This window comes from Equus asinus, chromosome 2 (assembly GCF_041296235.1).
Source record: "Equus asinus isolate D_3611 breed Donkey chromosome 2, EquAss-T2T_v2, whole genome shotgun sequence".
NCBI classification, from domain to species: Eukaryota; Metazoa; Chordata; class Mammalia; order Perissodactyla; family Equidae; genus Equus; species Equus asinus.
In genome coordinates this window covers 37,067,178-37,088,258 of record NC_091791.1, presented here as the reverse complement: position 1 = coordinate 37,088,258, position 21,081 = coordinate 37,067,178, and the positions used below count along the sequence as shown (strand labels likewise).

The window sequence follows — 21,081 nt, the reverse complement described above, 5'->3', positions numbered from 1 at the left end:
CATGAGAGTTGAGAGTAGATCTTAAGTGTTACCACCACTAAAATGGTAATTATGTAAGGGAATTGAGGTGATAACTAACATTATAGTAATCATTTATTAATATATATGTATATCAAATCATCACATTGTGCACCTTTAACTTAATATGTTATATGTCAATATCAATAAAGCTGAAAAAATGTGTAGTTGTCTTTCTTTCTTTCTTTCTTTCTTTCTTTTTAAAGATTTTATTTTTCTCCCCAAAGCCCCCTAGTACATAGTTGTGTATTTTTTTAGTTGTGGATCCTTCTAGTTGTGGCATGTGGGATGCCGCCTCAGCGTGGCTTGATGAGCTGTGCCATGTCCACACCCAGGATTCCAACTGGCAAAACACTGGGCTGCCTGCAGCAGAGCATGTGAACTTAACCACTCAGCCATGGGGCCAGCCCCAGTTGTCTTTCTTTTTATGATAAGACTGATCACTGGATACAGGTGTTATCACTGATGTATCCAATAAAGTTCCCTGTCAGCTTCCACCTACTGATTTTTAGCAGAGATTAATGATATTTTATTCACTGCCTGCAGATCTATTATTTCATTAAGTCGTACAGAAGAATGACATGGTAATTCTTTAGTTCTTTCTGCATTTATTAGCTTAGAATATTTATGTAAAGATGAACCCAAAAGGGATTGCTGAGTCAGAATATAAATCGCACATAGACTTTTGCTAGATGTTGCCAGATTCCCCTCCATAGGTACTATACCTTTTGTGTGTCCACCTGCAATGGACAAGTGTGCCTCTTTGCTTGCGGCTTTGCCAACAGAATGTGTTGACTAAAATTTTAGCAAGTCTCTTAGGTAAGAAAAGCTATCTCATAGTTTAAATTTACATTTCTTTATGAGTGAAGCAGTTAAACCATTGGAAAGCAAGTAAGAATGCTGTAGATAGAAAAGGGGTACTATAAAGTAAGTATTAAATATATTTTTGCCAAATTTAAAAAACATTTTTCATGGCTTCAACTCTATGGGCATTTTGTGTTTAATATTTTCTAAGCTATCAGTTACTCTCTAAGAACAGTCTTGTTTTCCTCTAACCACATGGCCCTTTAACATGAATTCAACCTGTTACTTTTCTGACTGCTCTCATAAAATAAATTATTGGCTTATTTCACTGCTTGAAAACCAATGTAGACTTAAAAATTCAAGTACTTTCTTCATATTCATGAGGTTCTAATAATACTTAGACTTAGCCATTAGAGAAGTGTTTTATTTTTACTTTGTTTCATATCCAGGTTCCTATGGATGATCAAATAAATGTAGGACCGGCCCCGTGCCTCAGTGGCTAAGTTCACGCACTTTGCTATGGTGGCCCAGGGTTTCGCGGGTTCAAATCCTGCACACGGACATCAAGCCACATTGAGGCGGCATCCCACATGCCACAACTGGAAGGACCCATAACTAAAAATACATGACTATGTACCGGGGGGCTTTGGTGAGAAAAAAGAAAACTAAAATCTTAAAAAAAAATTTTTAAAGCCAAAATCCTCTGCCATAGTGATCCAGTCTTTGAATACCCTCTGTTGTCAAGGTGTGTAGTTAGACATCTCATTAGGTTTTTGGGTCTCATTTATATACCCTCTTATGAGGCAGATGACTAAGATACCTTCAAACTAAGGATTTCTTGGGGCTGGCCCTGTGGCCTAGTGGTTAAGTTCAGTATGCTCCACTTCAGCAGCCCATGTTCAGTTCCCAGGCATGGACCTTCACCACTCATCGGCAGCCATGCTGTGGTGGTGACCCACATACAAAATAGAGGAAGATTGGCACAGATGTTAGCTTAGGGCTAATCTTGCTCAGGAAAAAAAAATAAGAATTTCTTGTTTTTATTGCTGGGTCACTTCTGCTCTTGTTCCCAAGATATAAAAGTTTTAAGAAGATTAGTTTTAAAAAGTATCCTCAACAGTGTGAGACTTTCTGTGTGTACATGCTGTGTATAAATACAGGCAGCTGAATTATAGATCCGAAACATAATTACAGAATCTTTAAAAAAAAAAAAAGGTAATTACTAACAAAAGGTCTAAATTCTGTAAGTCTGATGTCTTCCTTCTGCCTCTTCATTCCTGGATTTCCTGGCTTTGTAAATTTTCCTTCTCTTCTTTGGCCCAGACCTTTAAGCAAAAAGGATCTATTTTTTATTTCTTACCTGAGAATTTCCTGAAACAGTCTTACTTTTATACCAAAGATTTATACCATAAATTTTTCCTCAAACATCTGTCTTGGATTATACCTCCTATCCCAAAATTCTGTTATGCTTAAACTTAGTTTGCCACTTTTGAAAGAACTAATAACTGACATAACACTAATAGCTACGTGACACTAAGTACTGAAGAGCTTCGTATGCGTTATCTTAATTTTCACAAAATCTCTGAGGTATATAATGTGTTTATGGAACAGATACAGAAATTGAGGTCCAGAAATAGCAGACCCAACCTAATCCTTACTTACCTACCTTCTTGCCTCCTAAGTAGCCTAACATGAGCTTCTCATACAAAAGGAAAAAGAAAGGAAACAGTAATGTCAGGTTGACTTTCCTCAGGGTTATGGTTACCTGAATTTTGTGATAACCCTTTGTTATTCTCTAAAAAGTAGTTTTCTTATTAATAAAAGTAATTGTATTCTCATCATGGAAAATTTGAAAAATATAGGTATGTTTAAAGAAGAAAAAAGAATGTAATAACAGTCCCTTGGTATATATGTACTATGTGTATAATTAATATTGCCGTCTGTTTGGGTTTTTGTTTTTTTGTTTTTGGGGGGGTTTTTTGAGGAAGATTAGCCCCGAGCTAACATCTGCCACCAATCCTCCTCTTTCTGCTTAGGGAGACTGGCCCTGAGCTAACATCCGTGCCCATCTTCCTCTACTTTATATGTGGGACATCTTCCACAGCATGGCTTGATAAGCAGTGCCATGTCTGCACCTGGGCTCCAAACCGGCAAACCCCAGACCACCGAAACAGAACGTGCAAACTTAACTGCTGTGCCACTGGGCTGGCCCCTTGCTGTCTGTTTTTATGTATTCATTAATGTTAATTGATGATGGTGTTTCAGCACACCTTAAAGAAATTTTTCAACTTTTTATTTTGAAATTCAAAGAATTTAATACCTTAGGCATGGTTTTCTCTAGAAAGCAGACAAATAAAACATTCTTTTCTCTAGGAAGTTTTAATGTTTCTTGATCCTTTCCAACTCAATTCTCTTTTATATGAAGCTCCACTAGATTGATACTACTTTCTCTTTCTTTGTGCTCACTTTGGATACAAAATCTTGAGGATTCCGTTCTAATTTATTCTGACTTTAAGTAATCTGTTATAAGATTAGTTTTCCTAAAATATCTTTTTTATTTTAGCATGTCTCTCACCAGGAACTTCCTTCCTACTTATTGTGTCGTGTTCTTCAAAGGTCAAGGTTTCTATCAATTAACACCCATATCAGCTTTTAAAAAAATGTATAAACCCTTTCAATATAAAGTCTTTTGCCTCTAGTTAGAAAGTGTTTTAGCATGCCTCCTTTTCAGATCAAAGACTTCAAGTCTAGGTCAAGAGTCACTCATACATACATACAGCAATTTAAAACCTCTTTATATCCTTATCCCTGTGTAATCTTTACTTAAAAATTCAGAAACATGTTTCTGCATAGTTTGTACCATACTATCATACATTTATTAATTTTACCTAAAAGTTTTTCAGTTGTTTAATGTATGTTGTTTGTCCCTAACTAGATTGTAGGGCTCCTTGGAGGCAGAGGCTAGTGTGTTAAATTTTATTTACATTTATTTTAGTGCATAGTAAAATGCTATTTATACAGTAGGTGCTTAATAAGTACTTAGTAGTTGACCTTATAGTCTATGGGCTTTTCTAATGACGATAAATTTAAGCTTTCCTTTGGCACAAACTATGTAATCATAAAGAGCTACTATGATGATCTTTAGTTACTATTCATGGTAATATGCTCTCTGTATACACACAGAGGAATGGTACTCATCTGCTTTGACTCTGGATCTTTTATTCTTGAGGGTTGTTTGACTTTTTGTTTTGTTTTGAGGATTTTTTGTCAGTTATTGTTAGTCTGGTTATCTAAAAAATTGGCCAAGAACGTATCCTTTCTTCTTTGTCTACAATCTAATGACTAATTTCTTGTTATTAAGCAAAGCCTGAGTTTGCAGAATGTTTGTTCTTACATAGAAATGGTAAACTCTCAGCCTGCAAGCAGAGCAATCAAAGATGAAACTTACATAAGCTTGCCTGAGGCTCTTAGATCTAGCCTCCAAAGTCTAGTATTTAAAACAGTGATGAATGCTGGAGAAAGAGTTAAAACTCTTTAGTATCTCATCAGAATTCTCACATACTTTTAACTCTTAATGGAGTTGTTGTGATATTGTTTCATGTCTTCAATAAAATCCACATTTGTTGACTTGAAACCATATAATTAATACTTTTTTAAAAAAGTCCTTTTTTCACAACAGATCAAGTCAAATATTTGTCATGGAGTGCTGCAGCTAGGTCCCATGCCATTGTATTATAATACCCTGTGGAACAGGCCAAAGTGCCTTTGTATACTACCAGATACCATGTGCTGAGATAGCTGTAGCCTAGAGAGTCCCTGAGAGTGATGCCAATCATCATCAAAAAGCATTTTTTTAAGCACCTATCTGTACATGGTTCTATCCTAGGCACTGTACAAAACGAGTTAAACAGACATGGCCCCTGCCCCCTGGGAGTTTTCAATCTAAGATGATGCTGGCATGGACAGACATAAAGGATATTGAGACAACTGAACAAACATTGAACAAGAACATAAAGTACTAACATTATGCACAAGCAAAGGGGTAAGTGCCTTTTGTGGGATAGTATGTAAAGGAAGCTTCATGGGACACGAACAGGGTGGGGTAAAGCTATTAGTCAACCTCTATCAGGTTAGGTTAGTTTCCATTGGGAAATTGGGTTTCCTTACAGACTTAAAGTAGGGACAGAACATTTCAGAAATAGAGTGCAACAAAAAGAAGACTTCGAACAAGCAGAGTAGTTTAGAACTATATTTTTGGACTCCTTGTGGCCTCCAAAAATCTCCAATTCTGTATGGTTCTGAATCTGAAAGTGGGGTTGATGTTTTGGCTTAGCAAGTTGGCATTTGAGTTCGGTCTAGGTCAAAACTAGTTCAATGCAAAGCAAAAAGCAAATTAAAAAAACTTGGAAACTTGAGTAGCTTCTGTAAGTGGTCTATTTTGCTTGTTAAATCTCTTTTATGAACCATTTGCCGCTTAACAGAAACCTTGGTGTTCATGGGAGCTGTTATCTTCTCATGAACTTCTACAAGATTATCTTGTGAAACATCTATATATGCTCATTAAAGTACGTTCTATGTTAGAAACTTCAGCACTCTGGCAACATATAGAAATTATTTCTTAAGAATTGGTCAGAGGTGTTTTTGAGGATACCTTTCTATCTCAGAGAAAGGTCCTGGGAATTCTGGGTGTTATTCTAAGCAGTGCCAGGAGATGTTGAACAGTAAGTACTACCTGCCCTTCAGTCATTAATTTCATATCTTCCAAGATATGCCTTTAACACCATGCATACATAGACTTGAATTTAAATCACAGCTGCAGCAAATCTGCTTTTGCAGTGTCTGCCAGATAAAAATGATTCCTGCTTCTTCAATAGACATGGACTTAGGAGTTTCCCCAATAGTTCTCAGGCCGCTGATGTCATTCAAATATGCAATGTGAAAATTTGAATTTACCGAGATTTTAGGGTGTAGTTGTTTTTTTTTTTTTTAACAAAAGAATTCACAATAGATTTCCTTTTAACTGCAGGCTTCCCTGGTGCCCTTTAAATTATTGGATTTTCAAAACTTGTATTTATACAGAGTTTCTTCAATTGCCATCTATTGTATAAATGCAGTACTGTTGAAAACATAAGTGCTAAAGCCCACTGAAGCATTAAAAATTCAATAATGCCTTTTTAAAATATTGAAGCCTTTTAATATTTTATATGTTTAACTTTTGAGGTTCATTTATTCATACTTCTTCCTCCCCATTAGAATTGAAGTTTTCAAGAGCTAGAGTCTTTCCTTTCCTCACTTCCTATAACTCCTTGTGCTGTAATCTCACAATAAGTAGAAGCTAGTGACTGTTGCTGTTTTCATTTTATAACCCCAAGTCATGGGATAGTAGTGCATGATAAGCTTCCTAATAGAAAGAGTATGATTTCAGGACTGTCATCCAGAGGATTTTAGTAATTGTTCTTAATCACCAAATAGCTTGCCTAAATAATCTTTACCTCTCAGAAATACCTCCCCTATGTGACAGTATATTATTCTAATGGTATGTTTACCACTAGGCATTTGTGCTTCCTTTTAAATATTAAACTAATCTTGGTCTAGTCTGTCTGAAAGAGGCTTGAGAGGTTTAGTTTAGGCAAAATAAACTTAAAACAAAAGCCTGGACAGAATTTTGTCAGAAAAACTGGAATTAGGTACTATAAAATGCAGCCAGTTTGTCTTAATATATTTTGCATATGACTCAAGGGATGAGTAGAAAATTTCCAAAAGGAAGTATGAGAATTTTTTGTTTGTTTTTGCTTGTACAAACAGGATTTACACAGGAAGAAAATTGAGCTCATTATGTTAGAATCTTCTGAGATCTTTAAAGGAAAGACAATTCAAATATCTCGAGATTGTCCATGTTTGTGATAGATAAAAGCAGTACTGATGGATTACTTTTTAGGAATTGTGTTTTCGTCCAAGTGACTGGTTACTTTTTTTAGGAATTATCTTGCTTCACTCCATCAATAGATAGTTCCAAGTATCTATGGAAAAGTAGGAGGAAAAAGGTACCTTCTTTCCTCATAAATCAGAATTTATAAGAAAATAGTCTTATAACTTGGTCTCAGTGCAGAATAATGAAAAAGGAAGACCTAGAGATCTTCATGTCGTATAGTTTTAAATAAGTACCTCAGTAGAGAATTCAGCAAATAGTTGAGAGTCATAAGAATTTGAGATTCATCAGTAAGCAAAACAAAAAGGTTATTTTCCCTTTGGAGCTTATGTTCTAGTTCAGGAGTAAGCCAACTTTTTCTGTAAAAAAATAGCTAGTAAATATTTTAGGCTTTGCATGTGGCCATGTTGCAGTAAAACTTTCTTTACAAAAACAGGCTGCCAGCTTGATTTGGCCCATGGGCATAGTTTCCCAACCCCTATTCTAGTAGATGGAAACAGAATTAATAAGTAAATTAGACTATGTTAGGTGATAAGTACTTTGGGAAAAAGAAAAATGGAGCAGAGTAATCAAGTAGGGAGTATGATGAGGCAGAAGTTGGCCAGGTGGTGCTCACTGAGGTCAAGAAGAAGAGGAGGGACCAGCAAAGGAGACTGAAAAGTGAGTGACTGGTGAGAGGGAAAGAAAGCCAAGAGATGGTGATGTCCTGGAAATGCAGTGAAGAGCCTTATATTGGGAAGAAGGGAAAGTCTGTGTCAGATGTTGCTGATAGGCCAAATAAGAGGAAGGCCGAGATTAAACCATTGGATTTAACTATGTGTAGGTTGTTAGTGACCTTGATGAGCAGTTTTGGTGGAGTGGGTTTAGGAGAGAATTGAAGGAGAGAGTAAGTGACAACAGATGTCTTGAGGAATTTTGTTGTAAAGGGAGCAAAGAAATGGAGCAAGAGAAGAGTTTGCTTTAAGATAAAAGAAATAGTGACACATTTGTTTGATGGAAATAATCCATAAAGAGTAGGGGGGAAATGATGTAGGAGAATAGGAGAGAATTGCTGGAGCTGTGGCTTTGAGTTGGCAAGGGATGGGGTCTGGTGTATAAGTGAAGGGAATGACTTCAGATAGGTGTGATGCTGTAGATGGGTACGTGTGCTGTAGAGAGTCTGTAGTTGTTCCCTTGTGGCTTGAATTTTTTGATTAAAGAATTACCAAAAGAGAATATGAAAGTTGAAGTGTTGAGGTTTTATATGTACCTATAGCCCTTAACTTTTAATACCAGCTTTTGATGGATCTTTGGTGACTCACTAGAAGGACTTTTATTGTGCCCTCTGAGGGAGTTATAAACTTAACCCAGCAAAGTTGTCTATTTTAAGGATTAAACCCTACGTTATGAGACTGAATAATAATGCATGTAGTGCCTGTGGCACAGCACCTGGTATCATGTAGACAATCAAAAAATACTATTATTAGAGGATGTAGAGTCAGTATGCACTGAAGTAGGCTTACTTTATCTCTTTGGTCCCAAAAGATACTTTGTCATAGTTTTAAATGTTATGTAAGTCAAATTTGACAATAGTAAATAAATACGCTAAATTTAAGTCATAGGTCCTTTGACGTCTCTCCTACTGGTCTTTCTACTTGTGGTCTCTCTTTATACAGTGACTAATGATATTTCTGGCTCCAATGATCAGGGCGAAGTATTGATCAGGGCTCCACAGATGGATGCTTGTTCTTATATGTTTAATTATTTTACCATCATCTTGCTATGTTAGTTTTTATGTACTATTAAAATAAATTGTTTCCGTGTACAGCATCCTCCTGTAGATTGTAAGCCCCCAGAAGGTAGGTAATAATGTTAAATATTTCTAAGAAAATGTCTCAAGTAATAGTTTGTATGTAGAGGATATTCAACAAATAATGATTACTAAATCATGGTTTCATTTTCCTTCGGTTAAACTTAGATATCCAATTCTTTAGGCCTTACTCTAATTCACTTCCACTATTCTGAGAAATTCTGGAGCTAAATTATATTGAACTTAATGGCAGTTCTTAGAATACCTCCAAATGTGGCTATTCCAGGCAACTTCTAGAGAAAGATGGTAGCCAAATTCCACAATAAGCACATAATAGCAGCAGCATACTTGGCACATACAGCTGTTGGAATGCCACAGAAACTGGCATCATGATCATTAAAAGAAGTTTGTTAGAAAATAGTATTCAACTGAATATAGCATACTGAAAATCAAAGTAAGATAGATTGACTTTATGTAACTGTAAGAAAATAGCCTAGGTTACTACCTTCGTACATTGTACCAAGGAAGTGATGAGTGAAGTCAAAGAAGTGATATTCTTACCAAGTACTAAAGAATCTAATTATGGCCAGGAACTGTTTGGGAAGAACAAGCTGAAATGGCCATTTCATTCTGCAGTAGCCAGTGTGATTAAAAGATAGAGTGAGAGAATTATTTCCTTTATAAGAAGCAGCTGTATTTGAGGCTTTACTCTTAGGGTTACTGATAAAAATAAAAATGTGAAGACGCTATTTCCTAGAATTTAGGAAGTAAAACTTAGCTGTTTGTGCAAATGGCTGAGAAATTCTAAATTTATTTAAATCTAGGTTGCTAGCACATTTATAACAGTTATTTCTAAAGCATCAGAACATCCAACTTCATAAAAATATTTTAGATCTATGGAAAATATTGAACAAGCCATTTGAAAAAAAAATCTGTCTTGTGTTGAACCTTTCCTTGTTTTCTTTGTATTATAGGTCCAGTTGTTTACGTCTTGGATCTTGCAGATAGACTGATCTCAAAAGCCTGTCCATTTGCTGCGGCGGGAATAATGGTTGGCTCTATCTATTGGACAGCTGTGACTTATGGAGCAGTGACAGTGATGCAGGTTCACTATTTTACTCTTTTCAATGATACTACTTTTGATGTGAAGATCTATTAAAAAGATTTTTGTTAGGAGTTTTAAAATTTATTATTTTGAACAAGTAGTAACATTCTATGGCTTAAAAATGAAAAAACATGTAAAAAGTTATCTAGAGAAAAGTCTTCTTACTCCTGTCCTTCACTCGTCCAGGTTCCCCCTCACCTCCGCAGGTAGCCACTGTTAGTTTCAGATATATTCTTCCAAACTTTCTTTGGGCTTACGCAAGAAAAATATGTTCTTACACACACTGGGGTTTTTTTTTGGTGGGGGGGGGGGGGTTGCCATAAAGGAAACATGTTAGAGCTGCATCCTTCTTTTTTCACAAACAATGAATCATGGAGATCTTTTTATATAAATATGCAGAAATCTGCATAGCATTCGATGTATAGAATTACAACAATTTACCAACCAGTCTCTTGTTAATTAGACCATTAGTTGCTTTTGGGTTTTTTGCTGTTACAAAACAATGCTATAATCAATAACTTGATGAAGATTAGAGAGACTTAAATTTCAAGATATAGTCCCAGGCCCCTGACTCTTCTCTGTTTATACCCCTTCCTTAAAGATTTCCAGCTATCATCTCTGTGCTTTTTGTGTTCAGATCTATGTATTTTGCTCTCCTCTTTCCCCAAATCCAGTCCTACAATAGCAGCTCGACCCTTCTCTTTAAATGACCTCTTGTGACTTCACACTCAATATTATTGAAATGAAATTTGTCTTTTCCTCAATTTGAATCCTAAATTTATTCCCCATTATAATTTCTCTATACCTTTGATTCCTACTATTATTTTCCCATCTACTCAATTTATATTCTACATTCTTAGGATTACCTTAATTCTTTCTACTTCACAGCCCAAGATCCAGTCCACTGACCAAGTCCAAGCAGTTTCCATTCTGGTATGTCTTCCATCTATGACTTCCTCCCATGGCTTTACTGCCCAACTTCTTATCATTCCCCCATCATACCTGGATGGCTAAAGGAGCCATTAGATTGGTTTCTTTAACTTTATTCTCTTCTGTCCATCTATCCTTCCAAAAGAATCTTCCTAAAATAATACCTTCAACATCTTACTCCAAGCTTACTGTCTTCTCTGCCTTAAGTAGTGATTTTCAAAAGCTGCGCCTAGATTAGTTGTAACTCAGTAAGTTAACACACTTTGGTTTGTAGATGATATAACTTGCTTTTTTCTTTAATATAAATCAGAGAGTGCATGGAAGAAAAAGGGATCGAGGGAGTTATATGTAATGTTCTAGAAATTGCACACAATCTCTCTATGCCAGGGTCCATGGTAAGCAGCCTTTCTGGTTGCTCCCTTAATTGTCATGGTGAGACAGAGTATTGCAAGGCTTTTTCATAAAATGTTGATAACACTGCAAACATCTGCGTATAGTCACTGGAATGGATCACAAATAGTAAACCATCGTTTGTCGTGAGTGTAGTGGATAAAGATTGAGAATCTGTGACTTGAAAGAGATTTCCTTAACCTGATTTGTTATGCAGCGCCCTTCACAATCTTATTTCATTCTATTTTGAAACCATTGGGCTGTCTCCTCCAACCCATCCTTATGTTGTTTTTTTGTCTGTTTTGTTTTTTTCTTCTTTTTCTCCCCAAAGCCCCCCAGTACGTAGTTGTATACTGTAGTTGTGGTCCTTCTGGTTGTGCTTTGTGGGACGCCGCCTCAGCATGGCTTGATGAGTGGTGCCATGTCTGCGCCCAGGATCTGAATGAGCGAAACCCTGGGCCACCGAAGCAGAGCGTGTGAACTTAACCACTCAGCCATGGGGCCAGCCCCCCTTATGTTATTTTGTTTTTTACCTCTGTCCCTTGGCTTATATCACCCTCCTGCCGAATACCTGTTCTTCCAGTCTTCTCTCTACTTGTCCAAATCTAAACCCCTTTTCAGGTCTTAGTTCCCCAGCCACTTTTTCTTCATAAAATCTACTAGGCAACTCCTGGCTGCTGTGATTTCTTCTTCATCTGCATTCATGACATTTTCATTCCTCAGATGACAGCTAATCTTGTGCTGACCAAGTGATATTTCTTATACAGAGTACCTAAGTTATTTAATTTTCTCTGTATTTAGGCCTTATTTTTCCTATTAGAAGGTAATTTCCTTGAAACTTGAGACTATCTTATACTTAATATTCCCTACATAGCACATGTATAGAGACTAACACTTGAAAGGCTTTCATAAATATTGATTTTTTTAACATATGATCAGTTCTAACAGGTTTGTTTGACTGATTATATTCTCTACAATGATTTGTTAAACTCCAATAATCAGTATCAGTACATTATTAGATCAAGGAGGTTCAGGATGATTCACTGGGACTCAAAGACCTGAAAACTTAGAGCAGATTATACATTATTTAATGTACAAATACATTATACAGATATTTATTTTTGCAGATGGGGAAATTAAGGCCCTCTGATATTGAGTGATTTCTCTTAAGACCTAATTGACCATAAGAAGTGGAATAGCTCTTTTTGAGGAAAAGATTTTAGGTTAGCTCAATCTTAAAAGAATTTTGATAATTAATGGGACAATAGGAGCCAATTAAGGAATATAGTTTGTATTCTCTGAAAAAGACTACCAGCTGCATTTTGGCATTTTGAACCATATTGGTATGACTCATTCAAAAAGTTAACACTGAGCTGAAGTCTGTGTAAAATACAAAACAAAATTGAAAGCCCTGATCCCCAGCCTCAAGGAATACAGTCTTAAGGCAAGCTGTGCATAAGTGACCAACCTGAGAACTGTTATTAGGTTATATAAACAAATGTGAAGAGAGTGCAGAAGACTACATAAACAGTATTTTATTTCAGTAAAAGTGAAAGATCGTTTGAAGTTATGAAAAATGTAAGTCTTGATCTGACTCTTGAAGGAAGTAATTTGGCTAGTCAAGGGGAGAAAATGATACAAGCAAGGAGATAAAAATGAACATGTTGGTTAATGGTGACAGTTAAGAAGGTCTAAAATTATGATAATACATATATATAATGTGATACCATTTAGAAATAACCTTCACATGTATTGTTTCACTTGAGAAGATTTTTTTTTAGCCCGGAAATGAGAGATTAGCTATAACAGTAAGTAGGTACTATTGTGTGATCGAACAGGTGGGGAATACTTTTACCTATCTGAGCAAATTGGAAAGGGAATGTGCCCCACTATGCCATCAACAGTACTTAGGATTTTCTTTTTAACACTTGACTGTTCTTTTTCCTTTTGTTCTCTGACTACTCTGAAGTTCAAGTAAATCAAATTAAGGAATTATACCACTGTTCTTTTCCCATTTACTCCTATTTATGTCTCCATGAACCAGTCTTAGGTTCAGTCCCTGTTAGTTGTGAGGAACTTGAATGGGACTTATGTTATTTTATTGAAAAGACAACTTTTTTCCCCAGCACTGGGCTGAACACCTTTCAAACACTGATGCATTTAATCCCTTCAACAATCTTGTGAGGTAGATACAATCAACAATTCCTAATTTATAGGTTCAGAGTTTACATGTCCAGTACCACACAACAAGGATGAAGTGCTAGGACTCCTGTCCCTAATCTAAGGCTCCTTAAGTGAAACCTGGTTCCAAAGCCAGCTGGAACATTTTATCCTAGAAGAATGGAACCTAGTTCCACTATTGCCTCTAGTGTAAAGACACCTCTGTAAGTATTGCCCACTTTTAATTACACTACACTTAAATATGACTAAGAAAACCTATTAGTTCATCACTGTTCCATCCTCCCATTTAAAAGTTGGGTTCTAATAGGCAGTACTTAAAAAGATCAGGCCTCAATTAAAACTCTTAAACTTTTCAGCGTTGGTGAACTGCAGGCCTAGCTGGATATGAAGATCTAGCTTTTAGCTCTAAAGCAGAAAAACAAACTTTTCTCTAAACCTACAATTCTGTAGGCCTTTTTTATACATGGATAACAAATTCATGGAGAAGGCATTCTATAGTTTCTGAATCTCACTCTAAAATTGAAGTCTTAAAAATAATCTGTTTTTTAATCTTGGGGCATAAAACCAGAATATACATGATCACACACACGGTTGGCTAGTTCTGTATTGAGCAAAGTTAAATCAGCCCCATTGCTTAATTCAGCTGTCTTTTATTGCCCTGGAGTCTAAGTAGCAGGTGGTGTACTACATATTTTGTGCTATCCTATTTTCTTTACAGCATTTATATTTGCACGCTTGTTTGATCTGATTGTCTCTCACCTCCAAAAGACATCTATTTAGCTCACCATTTTATCCCCAGCACCTAGTCCTGTGTCTGGCACATAATCAGTGTTCAGTTGAATGAATGAATGTATGCATGGAAGTATGCATGCATGGTGAGCCTCAGCTTGAGCCCAGAGCGTGTCTCACTTTAGCTCTAACAAGTGGGACAATGGGCCTTTGCTCGCTATTTGCTCTATTTCTCTTTTTCTCATTCTTAGACACCTAGTTGTGAGTTTTTACTGCTACACCTGAGGAATAAACTTTCCTTTACTATAGTCCATAGCTCAATATTTGTTCCGCTTTGTATTTCTAAACCCTAAATTCTAAAAAGAGTACATAACCCAACAAAGGAATTTTTCAAATTTCTGCATTTACCTGCTAACACTTTGAGAGTATTTAAATCACTTTTAGTTATAACTAAACTGATCATTATATTGAAAATAATAAAATGACATAAAATTGAAATGTCCTGGGAAAGCATTACAGATAAAAACACAGTTTCTGGGCTAATCCAGTTTTGCCACCAGTGTGGAATTAGGGTTTATAAAATATTGTGGACCAAACTATTTCACTTTAGGGCAACTCAAAATGATCACCCTTCACATGCAAGATGTGAAGTTGTTAAATTTATGCCTGGAGACACAGAAGATCAGATACTGATACCATGGCTTTTGGCCATTTGGTGTTTAAAAACATTTAATGTTACATGTTGATTAGGGAAATTAACCAAGTGCAAGTCTGAGCTATAGCCCTAGCTGAAATTTTAACAGCACCCATTTTGGTCCTCTCCATATAACTTTTGTTTTTGAGGAAGATTAGCCCTGAGCTAACATCGGCCGCCAATCCTCTTTTTGCTGAGGAAGAGTGGCCCTGAGCTAACATCCGTGCCCATCTTCCTCTACTTTATATATGGGATGCCTGCCACAGCATGGCTTGATAAGTGGTGCATAGGTCCACACCTGGGATCCAAACCGGTGAACCCCGGGCCGCCGAAGCAGAGCGCACAGACTTAACTGCTGTGCCACCAGGCTGGCCCCTCCACATAACTCTTATAAAATATTTTTACCTAGATCGAGTCTGTTGTCTAGAATTTCAGTTTGCCTTGGACTATTCTCAGCTTGACCTTATTTTATATGTCCTTGTAGTCTACCTAAAAAAATCTGCTCTAATAGCTGACATAAAGGGCATCTTGAGGACCAGCCCAGTGGCTCAGCAGTTAAGTGTGCATGTTCTGCTTCGGTGGCCCAGGGTTCTCTGGTTCGGATCCCGGGTGTGGACATGGCACCGCTTGGCAAGCCATGCTGTGGTAGGCATCCCACATATACAAAAGTAGAGGAAGATGGGCACGGATGTTAGCTCAGGGCCAGTCTTCCTCAGCAAAAAGAGGAGGATTGGCAGTGGATGTTAGCTCAGGGCTAATCTTCCTCAAAAAAAAAGGGCATCTCATTTTTGATAAAATACCATTTACTATTTCATGAGCTTGCTTTCCTGAGTATGTATTGTCCCTGGCAGCTTTTAGTCTTCCCTACCTTTTTTTCTTTCTCCCTTTTCCCTCCTCCCTATCAAAAATATAGACAAGGTCCTTTTCAATCTTTTCTTCCTGGCTTATTCCTCAAGTGTGATCAGAAAAACTATATAGAGTCCTTTATAGTAGTGTCCTATCAAACTGTCGCTTCACTGTGTGATACCTGGGTTCTGAAATAGTCTCTTTCGGTTGTCATAACTGCCAAGAATAATCCCTCAGAGAAATATGTTTAATCTACGAGCAGTTGAGACTTTCGGCTAAAGGGAGGTCATTTGAGACTTGAAATAGAATTTTCAGGGAAATTCTCTAGTTAAAAGTAAGAAGCTCCCTAACAAACTGGTGATGTTGAGAGAAGTGTAAAGCCACAGAGTGATCAGTAAGTGAAAAGGATTCTTCTGGGAGGGGAAGTATGGGGATTCACAAATGCCAATTAATTACGTCCTTCTTGCCCTCTGGGATCTAAACCGATTGAGAAATAGCCCCAAGACCCAGATGAGAGGGGAAAGATTGTTTTAGCTTCGTTACCCCGTAGATAGGGCACCCTGAGGTTCCTGGGTGAGAAAAAATGACTGGAACCTGTAGCCAAAACTGGACCCCGTACTGCAGTCCCCCAAATCCAGCCCTCGGAATTGCATTTTAGGAGAATTAGGTCTGTAGAGCAGGCATTTGGCCAGCCAGAGAGATCACACTCTATCCCAGGCACCGCTGAGTGAGAAGAAAGAGCCAAAGAGGAGTGAGCCTTCAGGCCATTTCTTGAAGACCTGTCCTGCCCCTTCGCTGGCTATGCTTACCTCCTAGTAGGAAGAGGAGGAAAACAGAGGCTCTACTGGAAAACAAATAGGACCTAAAATAATAGCCCAGTCTAACCAAATCAGAGGAATGTAAGCAAGAAGCAGAAGTCCCCTCCGCTCTATTGAAATGTCATCAGTGTGGGTCAACCATTTTGAAAGCTTTTATTCCAATGTAATATGAAATAGCTTGGGAGCTTTTTTCTTTGAATTCAGAGACACTTCCTATAAGTAAATCAGGACTTGATAGCTTTCCAGCGTATTTTTTAAACCTTTTATTTCTGTATTCTTTTGAAATTTAGCATTTCCTCTAAAATGAATTGAGCTTAAGCATGCAACTCTTGATTAGATAAGGAAATGATTCTAGCAAATGCTGTCTGTTTCACAGGTTGTAGGTCATAAAGAAGGTCTGGATGTTATGGAGAGAGCTGATCCTTTATTCCTTTTAATTGGACTTCCTACTATTCCTGTCATGCTGATACTAGGCAAGATGATTCGCTGGGAGGACTACGTGCTTAGACTTTGGCGCAAATACTCAAATAAACTACAAATTTTGAACAGTATATTTCCAGGTAAGGCTTTGGATCGTGGTTGTGATGAGTATGCCAAATTAATCTTGTGAAAGAATCCTAGCATGCAAAGATATTTTAGCTATTCTGATTTATTAGCACTGACACTGCATTCTTCTCTAGGAATTGGTTGTCCTGTTCCTCGAATTCCGGCTGAGGCTAATCCTTTAGCAGATCATGTGTCTGCCACCCGAATTTTGTGTGGAGCCCTTGTCTTTCCTACTATTGCGACAATAGTTGGTAAACTGATGTTCAGTAGTGTTAACTCTAATTTACAAAGGACAATCTTGGTAAGATGGCTTTAATAATATTTTTTCCAAGTGACTATACAAAAGAGAATGAGCTGTATATTTGTTTTTAAAAAAATCCCAATGGGACTTTATAAATATTCATTCTATGGCTCCTGTGCCTTCAGCCTCTGTTTGATCCCCACTGTCATCCAATAGCAATAACAAGGAGAAAATCCACTGCAGTAGTTCTGGCCTTCCAGAACCATGCTGTGGGTGATTTCTCTCCTGGAAATCCCTCTTGCCAACAAGATTATGGTAAAGAGCTTCTGCTCTAGAACACGTTGGTTCAAATTGCTGAGAAATCTAAGTCAAACTTCTTGACTTCTCTGTGCCTATAGAATGGAGACAGTAATGGTAGCTGCCTCAGGAGTATTGTGAGGATTAAATGAGATAATTCGTTTGAAGTACTAGCACCTAGTAAGCCCTTAATGTGGTTTGATGTCGTTATTATTCCCACTTTCCCCCTCTGGTGGCAGCCTGTACATAGCTCATGCATTCTCCCTGCTTTGTCAGACTGAATGTAGAGCTAGGTGGAAGGAGTATTACTCAGATAGGATAACAGGAAGGCATCTCTGACCTGTTACCAGTAGTGTCTCCCTATCTCACCCGCTAGTAGAAAAGAGAACTGTTTCATTTGCAGTCATCTGAATTAGCATTAATGCCTATGTCTTTTGTGATCTAAGTAAAATTATTTTTGTTCCTCTAAATTTGCGTTATAAAAAGCTGATTTTCCTTTTTATTTTAGGGTGGAATTGCTTTTGTTGCCATAAAAGGAGCATTCAAGGTTTACTTCAAACAGCAGCAATATTTACGTCAGGCACACCGCAAAATTCTAAATTATCCAGAGCAAGAAGAAGCATAAAACTGTGACTTCGCTTTGTTCTGCAGTTCTCTCATCCTTCTGAGTCTGTTGTGTTGTTTTGGTTCCATCATTAATGCACAGTAGTGGAGACTTGTGATAAGCTGCTGCTCTCATATTTTTAAGAAATATAATAAAGCACTTAGGACAGGGGAAATCCTCTCAGTAATCACGGAACCTGAGGATGTGATTTGTTTGCTTTATTTTGTATGTACTTCTTTTATGGCTGTCATCTGAACATTATTTTAGCATGGTAATTCTGGATTTTGTTCATATTTTCTCCAGATAGAAATGTAAAGATCAAACTGTGCAAATATTTCAAAATGCACATGCTGTTTTATTCAAATGCCTCTTTTGTACATGTTCATGTTCAATGTTTTCTTAGAATCAGCAACTCAATGAAGGTACTATGAGGATTTTTCTCACTGGCATAATTTGATTACATGCTAAACAGGAGTATATGTTAATATGAGGAAATGTAAATTAAATTAGTTATAAATAAATAACAAACCAAAAATGTATGTAAACATTCAAATGATTATCTGAACAAATGTGATTTTGTTATGTTTTTCTTAACCCATGTGATGTCCTCCAAAATGTGTAGGGTAAAAATTCACAGGGCTTCCAGATCACTTTTTCACTATTAAATTTTATTTATATAATGTTGACATCTCATAGTTCATAATGTAATTTTGACTCATGCAGTCTTAATTGCTCTGTGTGTGTCTGCGTGTCTGTGTGTGAGAGAGAAAAAGAGAGATCAGGTCCTTTCATCACTGGAGTAGAGTTTTTAAATCCGTATTTCTAGAAATTAGAGCTGCCAGTTTATAGTAGTTTGAGCACAGAGAACGATTTGAAAAAAATCAGTCAAGTTATTTTACTCTCCTTCATTCATTGAGTCATTCAGGTGTCTATTAATCACCTGTTTGCCCAGGCACTGTGCACAGTGCTGTGGGATACAGTGCTGAACAACACTTTACGTAGTGTACGGTCTAGCTTCAGCAGGTGGAAAACCAGCACTGAGAAAACCAAGGTGAGGCCTTGAGCTCTTTGTTTTTACACCAGTCAGTGAGGAGATAATTATGAAAACAAGAAGTCTTGAGTAAATATTGAGGTCATTGTTTTTGGCTTAAGTCAATTTATTATTTTAAAAAACCAATACTAATGTTTTTCGATTTTAATTGTCATTTTGGTGAGGCTAGCACCTTAATAATCACTGTTTAATTAGTTTTATATTCATTTTTCAAAAGCAATTATTTAAGCCATTTTTAGTAGTGGCCCTTTTAGTGTTGCTCAGCAATCTGAATGGTCTTGGAGTTATTTTCATTAATTAAAATCAAAAGATAGTTTCAAAACCCTATTTGTTTTCTTGTTCACAGTATCTAATGCATGACACTTAACAAACATTTCCCCTTACACTTCTCTTTAGGAGTGTAGCACATATAGATTGAGCTATGTAGATTGCAATAATGTATGTTAACTTTAGTAATTTAAGACTGGTACCTTTCTATAGTATGAATGTCTTAATTTTGAGTTATAACATGAAGTTTATGTGAATGGCTGTTGAACATTCAAATTGTAATTATTTGGGGACGAAGGGAATATTTGACTGACAGTGAGCCTTATTAAGATTAAACACTGCTATAGTTCTGAAGGGGAGATATAAAATCTATGGTTATATATAAAAATAACTTAGATTATATAGCTGTAATTATAAAATATATTGGCTTTTCTTTAATTTTCAATATGAAAAGACAGATATTTCCTGCATAATTTTGTTATATAAAACAGCTTTTAGGCAGCATTTACTAAAGTTATATAAGCATAAGCACACAGTTCCCCATTTACTACTTTAATGCCAAGATGAGGGATTAGCTGCTTGGTTTTATGACATCAGGGCTCTTAAGGGCCAGGGAAACAACTCTAATCCTTTGGGGGCAGGGGGCAGGGGTTTCTGGGGCTGTGGGGAGGGAAGTGCAAGTGCCTGGGGACCAGAGTGGCCTCTAGCCCTGGAACTGAACACTTTTAAACCTGACGAGCCTTAGCTCAGGAAGTACTATGTACCAGTCTCTTCAGAAAGGTGGCCCGCGCCACCATGAAGCAACAGAAGAGCATGGGCTGACTAAAGTTGGATGGACCTGCCTTCATATCCTAGTTCTGCTTCTAATAACTATGTATGACTTTGCCAAGTGACAACTTGCTCTCAGCTGCAGTTTTCTTCATCTCTGAAATGCAAGTAATACGTATCTCACAAGACTGTTTCTAGGATTAACTGAGAAATCAAAGGAACAGAGGCACTTTAGGCTCAAAATAGCCCCTACAGAGCGGTAGTTGTTTCTTAATTGCTAAAGAGCCCGAGCACACTCTAGGAAAAGGGGATGAAGAGGTGGAAGAAAGGCATTAGGGGACAGGTTGAAGGGATGCTGTAGACTTTTGGGATGGGTCGGTATAGTTTGTGTTTTCCAGTTTATTTTCATGTTGCTTTACTGTGTTATTTCTATAAACTTTAATGTTTTAAACTTCTTTTATAAAATTCAATGATAACTAGTAGAATTCTCTTCTTTCAGAAGTTAACTTGTCTCCAAAGTGGCTGAAAATATTGTTCATCATTACATGATTATCAAATGACTGTGAAGAATATAAAATTAAACTTAGTGACTTAATTAGTCACTGCCTTGCTAACTGTGCTGTAATTTTTTTAAACGTCTTGTTTTTAATATAGCAGACTATCTCAATACTGGCTGGATTAGGTTAAATAAAGAATTTTTATGTTCTCCAGGTGTACTTTGTCTGTTGAACAACTCTGAAAACATAATTCGTTAATTCTGTACCTACATAGTTCTTTTTAAATCATAGTTATTGAGATAGTAGTGAGATTTTACTTTTAGTAAAAATAATCTGAATTTTTAAAAAACTATGGAAGAATTTGTCTTAATTTTGTAAGCAGGCTGGCCTGAATTCCAAGTATGTTCTCATTTGTTTTGTTTATTTATTTATTTATTTTTTTGAGGAAGATTAGCCCTGAGCTAACATCCGCTGCCAATCCTCTCTTTTTTGCTGAGGAAGACTGGCCCTGAGCTAACATTCATGCCCATCTTCCTCTACTTTATACGTGGGACGCCTACCACAGCGTGGCTTGCCA

The 21,081-nt window shown here is 36.9% G+C and overlaps 1 protein-coding gene across 2 annotated transcripts in view; it reads left to right on the top strand.

Annotated features, from left to right (window-relative positions):
- Positions 1–20,713, top strand: part of MARCHF5 (membrane associated ring-CH-type finger 5) — a 51,933-nt gene extending 31,220 nt beyond the window's left edge. Inside the window, exons 3-6 of one of the 2 annotated variants that reach the window (XM_014862939.3) lie at positions 9,515–9,645; positions 16,610–16,793; positions 16,914–17,080; positions 17,826–20,713. In XM_014862939.3, coding sequence (XP_014718425.1) covers positions 9,515–9,645; positions 16,610–16,793; positions 16,914–17,080; positions 17,826–17,942 — 599 coding nt within the window. In that variant the 3' untranslated portion in view covers positions 17,943–20,713. The remainder of the gene's footprint in view (positions 1–9,514; positions 9,646–16,609; positions 16,794–16,913; positions 17,081–17,825) is intronic. The other variant, XM_070487242.1, reaches the window with a different exon arrangement.
- Positions 20,714–21,081: the final 368 nt, after the last annotated feature.